General features: G+C 39.4%; 1 protein-coding gene across 1 annotated transcript in view; it reads right to left on the reverse strand.

Annotated features, from left to right (window-relative positions):
• The window catches only part of LOC119650275 (integral membrane protein GPR155), a 45,033-nt gene extending 32,505 nt beyond the window's left edge, over window positions 1-12,528 (reverse strand). The window contains exon 1 of the mRNA XM_038052900.1: window positions 11,359-12,528. Within this exon, the coding sequence (XP_037908828.1) occupies window positions 11,359-11,483 (125 nt within the window). The 5' untranslated portion in view covers window positions 11,484-12,528. The remainder of the gene's footprint in view (window positions 1-11,358) is intronic.
• Window positions 12,529-12,571: the final 43 nt, after the last annotated feature.

Raw genomic sequence — 12,571 nt, forward strand, 5'->3', positions numbered from 1 at the left:
ACGATTCAGTTCGGCAGCATTGCTTTGAACCTTTCAGGTTTCTTTAGTAATGAATGTCCATCTTACAATGAATGAGCAGCAGTATGATGCAGTGAGGCAGATTATGGGATTGATTGCCTACATTTCCTTAAGCAGGATTATCAAACTGGCGCCAAAAGGACGAAGCAACCAACCACTCATCAAGAATTCCATTTCGATAGACATTCTCATAACGTCAAGTTTCTGTTTTTCTTTTTTGAAGGCGGTCCTATTTCATTCAATTTCGCATTTATTCATTTACAAAATATTAGCTACATGGTCACTTTTGACTCATACTGCGCGGTTGAATAACTACTGACAGTAAACGAAAGGATGGAAGTCTAATAAGACAGAAGATATATGAAGCTATTTACAAATTAGCAACTGCGACTGACATAATCTTTCTTCTTAATATCATTAATACTACCTTTATAAATAAACAATCTAAGTAATTGTCCTATTAGCGTCGAGTGACATGGTTAGAATTTATCGCAATGCCAATAGAATTAAAGAATGTTAGCGTAGTTGAAATGGAGTTTTATCATGGGAGCAGCTTGAAATGACTGATTCATTTCCATTTATTATTTATAAAATATTTAAAAAAAAAATTTCTAATTTGAAATGTAGGCAGCTGTGGTGAATCACATACTGGCAACAATCGAGGAAGCCCACTATATGCAATCGTGGACAAGAAAAATATTTTCGTACATCTGATAAAAACAGGTAGCTTTCCTATTTTCTATTTTCGCAAGTACGTACATACTTTTGAAGCTTCTTAAACTCTTCTTGTTTTTATAATTTACAAATAATACAGTCATCAATAAAAAAACTTGAATCCTCCCATCAAGAACTGAGTTGAACCCAATGATAGAATACCGAAGAAACAGCTTCAGACCCAAGTTACATACACAAACCTGTGAAAATCCACTTCTTAAAAGGACAACAGTAAAACCTAGAAGGGTTGGTTATGCCACTCTTCTAATCTCTAAACCAGTTCATAAATCCCACGCAAGCAATTGTGCAGGAACTAATTCCCAAACAATCGCCAATCTCTGAAACCTCGACGGCATCAAAAGTTTTACATTCTACAATATGAAATATCCCTAAGGTAAGGATCGAGTGGTCTGGGCATCCTTATTGCATCTCAGGCATTATGCTCTTAGAAACTATTGTGCCAACTACCTTTAAGCGACTTTTATTCGCGAAACAGAGATATCTGATAAATTAATTCTATCATGATTCCACTGTCCTTCGAAACTCGAAATTAGTTCCGAATAGTTTCGAGACTTTCTTGGACCCTCAGCAATAGTTTGGCGGGAGATTACAACGCGAAACATACTTACTGGGGCTTCCGACTAGCCAAAGGTACGGAACTTTAGGATGTGCTGGATGGTACAGAGGATTACGATTTCATTCAACTTACTGGTGCAAAACTCATATCTCAGAAATTCCGAAATTAATTCGAGAAACGAATTCAGCTGAATCATGTTACCAGGTCTCTTACTTGTCATAATGCAAACGTTCTATCAGCGGTCTAGAGACAGTGTTTATTCAATAGAAGACCTTTGAAGACGAAGCGTGGAATCGATTTAGGCATTGTGTTTGTGATGGGAGAAAAGCATAGCCTCTGAGCATTCAGACCGTGGTGGCCCATTGTACTCCGATTTAGCCATTGACAGTTTCAAGAACACATGCACCTGTCTGCATGACTATCTATCTAAAAAGCCAAATCAAAGGATAGCCGTTCTAAACAAGCCTTCCACACGTATATTAGGAATGGTCCACAAAAAACGAAATCTGAGATGTGCATTTCAAACACATCGTTCTCCAAAATTAAAAACTGATCTACCAGAAGTGATAAAAACATGCGAAGTGCTCTGAATGATAAAACTAAGCAGAATATCCAAAAATTACCTCAGAGATTTAATTTCGATAGCAGACCCTAAAAAATTATGTGACTAGGGCCAAATTGGTGTTAAAATGGTCAATGGTTCCTTCCTAAGTCATCAAACAATTAAAATCTTGAGGACGATAACACCTATTGGTTACTTCCTGAACGGCCATTATTATTTCGTTCGCAAAAACCTGAAAAAAAAACGGCGAAAACCTATCAAAAGTGTTTGAAAAACTACTCGCATCAAGGATCCTTTTATTCTTCTACAATCTACAATCAATTCAGACAAAAGCATGGTACAACAGAAAAGGTTTACCGTATCGCTTCGGCAATAAGGCAAGTTTTCAGCGGAAAGGAATATTACTCCACCCTTCTTCGCGATATTGTCCAAGCTTTCGACAGGATATGGCACAAATAGCTATTCTATAAGATCAGAAAATTTCTACCAGCAAATCTGTATGGTACTTTGAAATCGTCTATAAAAGGTCGTTCATTGCGATTGATATGGAATCATCATCATCATCAAGCTAGCATCCTCGGACCATTACTGCATCTGATATATATTCCCGACCCGCCAGTTGACGACAATTTGGTCTTATCTTCCTTCCAAGACGACGTCGCGATACTTAACTCTCACAACAAACTTGAGGACCAGATTTTTGGAATTTTATCTAGAAAAACTTGAGCAGTGGCTTATGGCATTGACAATTCAAACAAACGAAAGTAAAAGCTGCCACATTACGTATACTAGGAATCGGAAAACATGTCCGCCCATTTACCTGATTGGATTTGATTAGAATTGGAATACTCTGATTTTTGTAGTAGGCACCTGTCTATAATGTATATTCTGGGTTGCCTACATCTTTCAAGTATAAAAGCTTTTACTGAAGTAAAACTGCGTTGCCACGTTCTTTCGTCATTATACTTTTAAAATATTACTTAGAAAGCATATTAAACTTCTTTTTACTTAGGTAATGTTCCGAACCGATATTACCCCCGAACATCTTTCGCCTGCATTTAATGCTGATATGAGGACAGACGAGTCAAATCTAAGTTATGCATTGGACTGCCATGGCGGTAGTAGCTTTAACACAAGCTGTCAAGTCTTTGTAGTGTTATACAGGGTGCGGTAGCATAACTTCCTTTTTTCAAAACTCAATAAAAACTATTGTATGCATCGGAAAATATTTATTTATTTTTTATAATGTAGCTACATGTCTAAAGTTTTTATTGACATTGTTTTGAAGATCAAATCTGTTAGGTGTCGTCCCCCATTCTCCATACATTGCGTAAACCGATTTCTGGCGTTTGTCATGACTTTTGTTAGCATAGCAGGTGTTATGTTGGCAATTTCTTCTTGGATGTTGGTCTTCAAATCTTGTACGGTTCTTGGACGGTTCACACAAACACGGGATTTCAAAAAACCCCATAGAAAAAAATCACAAGGGGACAGATCGGGAGAGCATGCCGGCCATTCCAAATCGCCTCTAATTGAGATAAGGCGCTCTGGAAAGTGTTCCCTCAAAACAGCCATCGATGCTCTTGAAGTGTGTGCTGTTGCACCGTCTTGTTGGAACCAAGTGTCCCCCAAATCCAAATTTTCTAGCCGTGGGAAAAAAAAATTCTGTAGCATGTTTACATACCGGTCCGAATTCACTGTCACTGTAACCTCATTTTCCTCAAAAAACCAGAGACCAATAATTCCAGCTGAGGAAATTGCACACCACACTGTGACTTTGGGTGAATGCAAAGGCTTTTGATGCAATTCTCGAGGGTTGGTGTCAGCCCAGTAGCGCATGTTTTGTTTGTTAACCGACCCACACAAATGAAAATGGGCTTCATCGCTAAAAAAAACAATAGCACCCTCGGGAACGACATCAAGAAGAAGCTCACACGCGTTCATCCGAGAATTGAAGTCACGTTCTGGAAGTTCCTGCACTATCGCCATCTTATAGGGATGAAAATGAAAATCATCACGAAGAATTCTTCTCACAGAACGATCCAATAGTCCAAGGGCAGATGCGTGTTTGCGCGCAGAACGCCGTGGCGATCGCAACATTGACGCTCTCACTGCTTCAATGTTCTCAGGTGATCTAACGGGCCGAGGGACTCCAGTTCTTCCTTTTGTCGCACTTGCAGTTTGTCTGAATGTAGTGACCCATGTAACAATTGATTTGCGGTCTGGGACGGGAGCCAACGGGGCTAAATTAAAGCGATTCCGAAATGCACGCTGTGTTGCAATAACCGAACATCCGCTTGAAAAGTAAACCTCAACGGCAAAGGCACGCTCCTCACTATTCCAACGCATGATGGCGACTGAACCGTGTCGGGACAAAACTTTACAGTATCCCCTCTTGAACGAGACCACTACCGCTCCGCTATGACATCAACTAACTGAGGGGCGCGCATTTTAAAAAAAGAAGTTATGCTGCCACACCCTGTACATGGACCGGTTGTCTTGCTTTGCGCCATTGGTAATCAATAGTTGTGCATAGCCAATGGCTAATGGTTTACATCGGAGTTTTCACTTACTGTTTAAATTTCCTACTCTCCTCCCCCATTTCTAGATTTACAATTTTTATCAATAAAAAGTGCTCACTATACTCTAAACAGTACCATGGCCGAGTTGATTGAACGTCGTGTCGGCTGCTCCATTTCGTTTCTCCGAGTTTGAATTCTAATTCTGGTAATGAAACTGAATCACAATTTCAGTGAAAATATAGCAAAAAAAAAAATGATAGGAAAAAGATGTAGATCCTATACTGAACAGGAGGCATACAGTATTCTAAACTATAAACAAACAATGAGACAAAACTTTCGCAAATGTTATGAGTACTTCCTTCTTCCTCCTTTCATACTCAAGTTACTCATTCTAATTGAAATTTAAATGTCGAATACTAAATCTGACAATTCTCAAGTAATTCCATTCCATTTGTAATGCCGCCACTTGCCAAACTTATTTCCTCTCGACACAACATCGGTGGGCGTGGCCAATATTGAATAATGTGAAGGAGGAAATATGCAGATTATTAGATGTGTGGGTATTATTTTGCTGTTCTTAGTTATAAAATCAAAAAAAGAAACAATGGAAAACCATATGTTTACCTGTTTTCCCAAGCCCATTTAAGATAAGAAAATTAGGAGCAATGCGGGATTACTATTCTCTATAATAATTGCGTAATTTCCTTATGAGTGTGCATAGCGTTGAAATATATTTTCAAATTATAAATTCAAATTAAAAACAAATATTATAGTAGGGAATTAACTGTTGAAGCATTATCGTTAAGGTAGGTGGAATTATATTATATATACAATATGTGATTGGGGTGAACCCTTCTTCGTTATAGCAAGGTTAATACATATTTATGTTTGAAGAATCAACCACTTTAAAAAATGAATAATTTACGAAAAATGATGCAATTTAAGAGGAATTATTTTATATCTCTGAGAATTATTATTTTTAGAAAAATCCTCAAAGGAAAAACGAAAAAAGGAATATGAAAGCAGCAAAATTAATAGACACCATCATTTTTATGGTTATTTCATAATTAATTTACGGAAATTGAAGTTGATTGGTATTTCTCGTAGAGACGGAACCCAGAAGAACACTACTTCCAATGGAGTGAATCAACTAATGATTTTTTCCGAAATACCACCAGTGAAGTACCTATTTGCTACAACCTGGATTGTCAGAATGAAAAATAGATGATCTGAAATATCAAACATTACAATCACTTTAAATACTCGCAAGATTGAGAGAGTGAGAATAAATAAAAACACATAAATTACTTTTTTTGTTATGAGGTAAACCGCAACATGCAATACTACTTTGCATTTCTTATCTTATCTTCTCAGTGAGGGCCAGGTCAACGAAAGTGAATAAGATTATGGCGCTAAACCGCTTAGTGAAAGTAGAATACTTTGTATCAATTGTGCGATGAATTCGTTCTAGAAGCGATTATCAATAAATAAACAGCAACAACAGCAAACTATTATCACATGTAATCTCTTTGATTTGGCTTTAGTTACTATCCCATAATAATGTATCAATTTAACACAGAAAGATTGTTTTTAGTAAGAAAGATTAGAATGGGACACTGCTGCAGTAATTGTTTGTCAGGTTCAATGTCCGACTGCGCACCAAGGAAGGGAACATTTTTCTCGCCCCTAATCTGCTCAAAAAAACAGAAATATATTTCATTCAAGAATAATATATTAATAAGTGAGGAACCCACATTGGAAGTTTTATTTTCACGTACCTTTTCGGATTTTTTTGTAGTCGAAAGAATTAATTAGAACGTTATCAAATGTGGACATTATATTAGTCAGATTGTGAACAATTTTCTAAATTTTTTTTAATAATTTAAGCCAAAAATAACAGTTACGTGGCATTAGTCCGCTGAAGGTAGTAACTACAGTTCTTCAACTGCATCCTTTTCAGCCTCGCCCTGGATCGGTGATGCTGTTGTAAATACGAGTGGTAGCATCCGTTTCAAATGCTTCCAACTATTAGCCTACACTGACGACATCGACATTATGGGAAGAACAACCCGAAACGTACGTGATACCGCAAGCGTCACTTAATCCGTATTGGAGATGGGGCAGACTATACCTCAGATGGGGCGATGACGTAGGCTAGGATACTAGACAACTTTTAGGAATATCTAATTGGTGGACATTGGCACAAAACCGGTTGTTGCATTATTGATGATGATGATAAAACTGTAGACATCATCGCAACAACCGTCAAATATTTAGTAATTATTCCAGGAAATTCTCCCCACAGGTATCTTCTTTTAATGTAAAAAAGAAATTTTGGAGGATGAAAACTGTTTTCCTTTCTTCACAATTTTTATTTTATTCATTGGTTGAACATTTAGAAATATTAACATTATAAGTATGACAGACTTCACTTTAGTGTAATACTGACGTTCTACGATCGTGTGTGGTAATTTTTCATTAGAAACGTAAGTTTGACCCACTATAATTTATTTAATAATAAAAATAGTTGCACCAAACTTTTGAGTCGAATCGTCATTTTTCATCATGAAAAATTGGGATGCAATAACTCTATAAGTATTTTACAAAATATTTGATAGGGTTCCCGTGTATATATTTTCAAATATTGAGAGCTACTTATAGCACACCTACATCGGACATCTTTATCATCAGGGAAGTCAAAACCAGTGGAAGTAGCATCATTTTTAGGATCTGTTCACCAAACAAGTTGATTTCCGGAAACTGGTTGATATGTAGCTTAAGACTTGATGTAGGTTGCAAAGAATTTTAGTAAGTATACGCAGGCAGGTATACGGTTCCGCTCGAAACGTCTCACAATAGGGTCAAAGCTCTTACTGTACAAGACTATTATCTTGTCAGTCCTCATGTATTCCTCGGAAACTTGGGTTCTTAGCAAGAAAAATTGCGAACTCTTGGCCGCGTTCCAGAGAAGAATCCTCCGAAGAATTTTTGCTCCCACATAAGGATGGACGATTCCGTAGCCTACACAATGACGAAATCTATGAGCGATACCATGACCATGTGGATAAAATCCGGCTCAATAGGTTACTTAATCCGTATGGATGAGAATGATCCCACCCGGAAAGTCTATATGGGCAATATCTATGGTAGAAAAAGAAGACGAGGCAGACCCTGCCTAAAATGGAGCGATGGCGTAGGCTAGGACGCCAGACAGCTTTTAGGAATATCGAATTGGTGGACCTCGGCCCAAAACCGGGATTTCTGGAGTTTCTTATTAAGGCAGACCTAGACCGGATACCGATTGTTTCGCCGTTGATGATGATGATACGCAGGCAAGAAAGATATGAAAGCATCATATGTAACACGTGGATGAATTTCTGTGCACAGGGAGACAACGCCTGCTAAATAGGTTTTCGACTTCGTATAATTTCGTTAAAATTCTTTGGGCAACTTCTAATATGCAATCGTTCGCGGTTACTTGAAACGCGCTTTAGCTCTCCACATGATTTCCTGAGACACCCGCGCTCATTCTGTACTGTTCTACGACAAATGCCCTTGGGGCGACCCGATCTTCGGCTATCTTGTGGGAGTGGATTCCCTTGCATGGCGAGCAATAGTCACCCCTTCTTAATGTGTGACCTATCCACTGCCCTTTCCGCTGGTGCTCCGAGGTGGCGGGGAGGAATATGGGGCGGCAACCCTGTCGGCTGAACCAAAACCAAGTGGCCGAGGAGAACCTCCATAGTGGTGACACCGGGAGACGCTGTATTGCATTGGCTTGCCGGCCATGATGCAGTAGGCGAATGCTCCAAAGGCCTAATTAGGGCGATCAGACCCGAGTCTGCACAGGGACTCATCTAAGGTGGCAATAGTCACGAAACCTTACCAGGAGTATACTGGCACCATGGGAACCGGGATACCCTCTGGACTCACATACTTCAGGAGAATTCCTGTTGTATGTGCGTTCCGCTCGGTTGTTTGCGATTGGCCCCTAGTGGGAGCTTCATGGAGGTTGTGGTTGCGTTTAAGCGAACGGGTCTCAGCGTGGTATTACGTTTCAATCCGGGTGCCATACTCCTTAGTTCGGTAGAGATTTAGATAGGTCTTGCATCCACCAGTATGAATGCTGAACCATGCACTTGGTGTAGACTGGTACCGTTGAAGCTTGTCACAGCGGGGCTTGGATCGTGGTCACAAAATCAATCCGAGTCTTAAGAAGACCGTGGGATTAAGTCCACGACACACGTAAAACCCCCTAGGACTCACCGCCTCTTCCGCTTTCCAATCACAGTGTGCATGAGCCTTTTTTTAAATAATGTCAAACCGACGTGTCATGATACGATACAGACAGGTGTTGCTGAAGGCTTGGAGCTTTTAAGTAACAGTGGAGTTCATTTTCCATGTGCTACTCCCATATAGCAACACAGAAAGGACACTAACAGAAAAATTTCAACTTGATCTTAATGTTGAGACAACTGCATTTCGAGATTTTAGACGGGGCAGCGAAAGCGGATATAACGCTGTTAATACGTCCGACAACATCCAGTTTGGTGCCACCTTTGGCAGAAACCACGCTTCATATATGTACAAATTGATCGACGCTTTTTGTGCTCTGTTCATTAATGCAGATAGAGACACAGTGCAATGACTCCTCAGACTGAGAACCTTGATTTTGTCGGTATTTGTTTTTAGTCGAACTCTACTTGTCTCTCTTTTCAAATACAGAACCATTTGGCCGATGAGAGGAAACAGATGTCATCGACGCAGTCGAGGTGTTTAAAAGGGTATCATAGTCCATGGAATTTCGTCACATCCTCTGAACAAGGCAGCATGAAGAACGTCACCGATAACAAGAAGAAATAATATCGGTGACAGGATGCGACCTTGGTGGACTCCGCTTTGGACCCCAAAATCCTCCAAGATTTTACACCGGTGCACCACGTTACATTTTGCGCCATCATATCTCGCTCTGATAATGGATATTAGTTTCTCCGCAATGCCTATCCTGCGTAGAGCACCCCACTCGCTGAAGAGCAGGTATAGTGATGATCTAAACTTCACGTACTGCTCCAAAATGATCCGAAGGGTGTGTGGTCAATGTAGGAGGATCCGAAGAGTATATGGTCAATGTAAGAGGATCCGAAGTGGAAAGCTTTCAAGATGTTCTTTGATGCGTTTCAGGCTTATTTTAACTATTAGATGGCACTGAGCACGTAGTTACGGCTGCAATTGCCACACTCAAAATGCGTACACTTCTTTGGAATCTTAACGATCATCCCTTTTTTCACTCTCTGAGAAAGGTTTCGGATTCCTAAGATTTTCGTACTAGTGGAAGCAGCAGATCTGCAGTAACTGCGGGTGCAGCGATAAATAACTCTGCGGGAAGACACTCAAGCCTAGCGGCTTTATTCCGTTTGAATGCATTGATGGCCGAAATGATTTCACTTCTGGTTGGAGGAACAGTCCGTATCCGCATGTTACGATGACTAGGAGGGCCCTTATCGGATGTGATACAGTTAGGAACTGTAGCGAGGTGTGCTTTCCACCTCTTCAGTTGCTCATCATCATGAATGAGAAGTCGACCATTGACGTCCTTCACAGGACCATCGAAAGATTTGCAACTACATGCAAGCTCTTTCGTAATGTGGTATACACTTCTGAAATCTTTGCATTTTGCGGCATTTTCCACTTCTCTGATCAGCGCAATAGCAAATTCTCTTTTTATCATGGCATACACTATTTTGATACGTTTTATAAGTGTAGGTCAATTATCGAGGCGTCATCTCCACTATCTCTACTATCACCTGATTGTTAGAAGAGATTTGAGGTGGCATTATTATTCGAGTGTGATGATATTCTTCAATGCTGAGACGGAAAAAAGAAGCTCTTAGGTTTATTTAGCGCAAGCAATAGGTTGGTTAATAGGTCTCTTCTTTTATCCGGACCTCTGGAGGAAAACTTTGTTTAAGATTGCATACAAGATGCTAATATCCTGATTAAACTTCAGATTTGTAAAACAGCAATTGCAGATGAGAATGGAAAATCCAAGTTGACCTCCACAAAACTTGCTATTTAGGCAGTAGAACTTGGTTGCCTACGAATAAACTATGGATGATGGACCTTTGGTTCCTTTAAGAGAACAAGGAAAGTATTGAATTATGGAGGCAATAATTTTTCACTCAGAAATGGGTCATCATCATTCTGAGCTTGGCAATGACCAGTCAAAAGCTTACAGTATAGTAAATCGTAGAGATGACTTCCTATTGATGTACTGCAAAAATCAATAGGATCTAATCATCTATCATCAGACATGGGAAAAAGCTCTATATTTTGGCTTCAGAGCATTTGACAATGCATCAATATTTGCTGCCAATGCAATCATATCGAACCTTGAGATAAATGATTTTGTGTACAGAAAACACTGCACTCATAAAAGCAAATTGTCGGCATTACTTTCGCGTGGCAACCATCAGATTTACTACTTTATGTCTTTCAAGTATTTCCTTGGAATTACACTCGATTTCCGGTTACTTTGTCTTATTTTCGCTGCCATTCACCCGCAGCGGCTCTCGATAGAATTGTGTTAATTGAAAAGACTATAAAAGCAGACGTAAATAACATTTCCACTGCAATGAGTAAGAACCAAATTTGACGAACTGAATTTTAAATAAAATTTATTTAATCAATTTGCATATTCAATGTTAAAGTGTTCAAATTAGTCAGAAACGAGAATAATAAAAATCCCAAAGACCTAGAGCCGCGAAATATGTGCAAATGGGGCACGAGTTTCAACTTCCATTTAAAAGCCCATGCTATTAGTGGAAAAATTACAATGCGGGAAACCAGTGAATGCACCGGCAACCGTAGTGATGACTGTAAATACGTTTAAGTTTACTATAAGGCAAGCAAAATAAAAATACATCACGTCATGGAAGATAGTAGTTATGAACATTTCTGCTTCTTACCCGCAAATTATAATTCCGAAGCACTGCACCAAGGCCGGGTAGAATTTATCCATAGAGATCGGCGGTACTTCCGCGTCTGACGAGGAATTCGAATAGGATATCATGTCGCTGTCGTAATTTGTCATTTTATGGAATTATCACTTTCGGAACTGCGACTTTATATTGATTTTCACTGCACTTTTATTAGGCATAATTCACTTTCACACTTCGGGACAACATGAAATCTTTTCTGCTGCAGAAATTTTCAGAATTTGCATTTTTTATTTGTATTATTAGAGCGCCGTTAACACAAAGCTTATCGTTAGCACTAACGTTTCAGTTTTCATATCCGCCTACGAGTTCTGGTCAGTGATAATATTGAAGCCTGTTAGACGCGGCTACCCATTTCGCAAGGGTGGCAACGGTGACGTAGCCGTTTCCCCCTGAAAAAGCGTGGGAGTGCACCAATTGCCCAACAGTACGACGTTGTTTCTACCCGATTTTTTCGGTAAAATCAATTGAGAACGAGAATTCCAATAAGAAATTTAAAAATAAAAACAGACACTTCACAAAAATCACTTCAATCACTATAAAACCATATTGTGGTGGCCAATTACGGAAATTCTGACAAACCCATAACCAACCTTGACGGAAATTTGCGCACTTTCGCTCTATGCTAGCAGCTTTTCCCGAGTACAGAACTGGTTCTTTGCCTGTGAATTGCACGAATATTTTAACCCGAATGCACCAGTGCAACGGCAGGCGCCACGGACACGACAGCAATAAAAGTTAAACAGAAATGATTAGACATCTTCGAGCTCAGCTGTTTTTGTTGGAAATCAATTTGAAACGTCACAAAAATGACACAGGAGAGAAAAGTTGTTGAGTGAGAGTAACAGGGCCGTTTGTAATTTCGCACAGTTTCTTCGGTCATAAAGGCGACCACAGACAAAGTAACAAGTTGCAATTTATTTACCATCGACCATTCGTTAAGTTCTTTCTAAGATTAGAATAGTGGAGATGGTGTGGTGAGGGATTGCTGTATTATTTTATCATACTGAGGTTGCAAACCACACTACATGCAGTGCAACTCGGTTCCCAACCTGAGGATCGGCCACCATCATCATCAAATATCAACTTAATTTGAATAACGAAAAAACTAATTACTTATTCGTTTCACTAAAAAAATAGCCAAGGAGCATCACCCAAAGCTAATGAAAATGTCTTGTCCTCT

The sequence above is a fragment of the Hermetia illucens genome, chromosome 2, assembly GCF_905115235.1.
Source record: "Hermetia illucens chromosome 2, iHerIll2.2.curated.20191125, whole genome shotgun sequence".
NCBI lineage: Eukaryota > Metazoa > Arthropoda > Insecta > Diptera > Stratiomyidae > Hermetia > Hermetia illucens.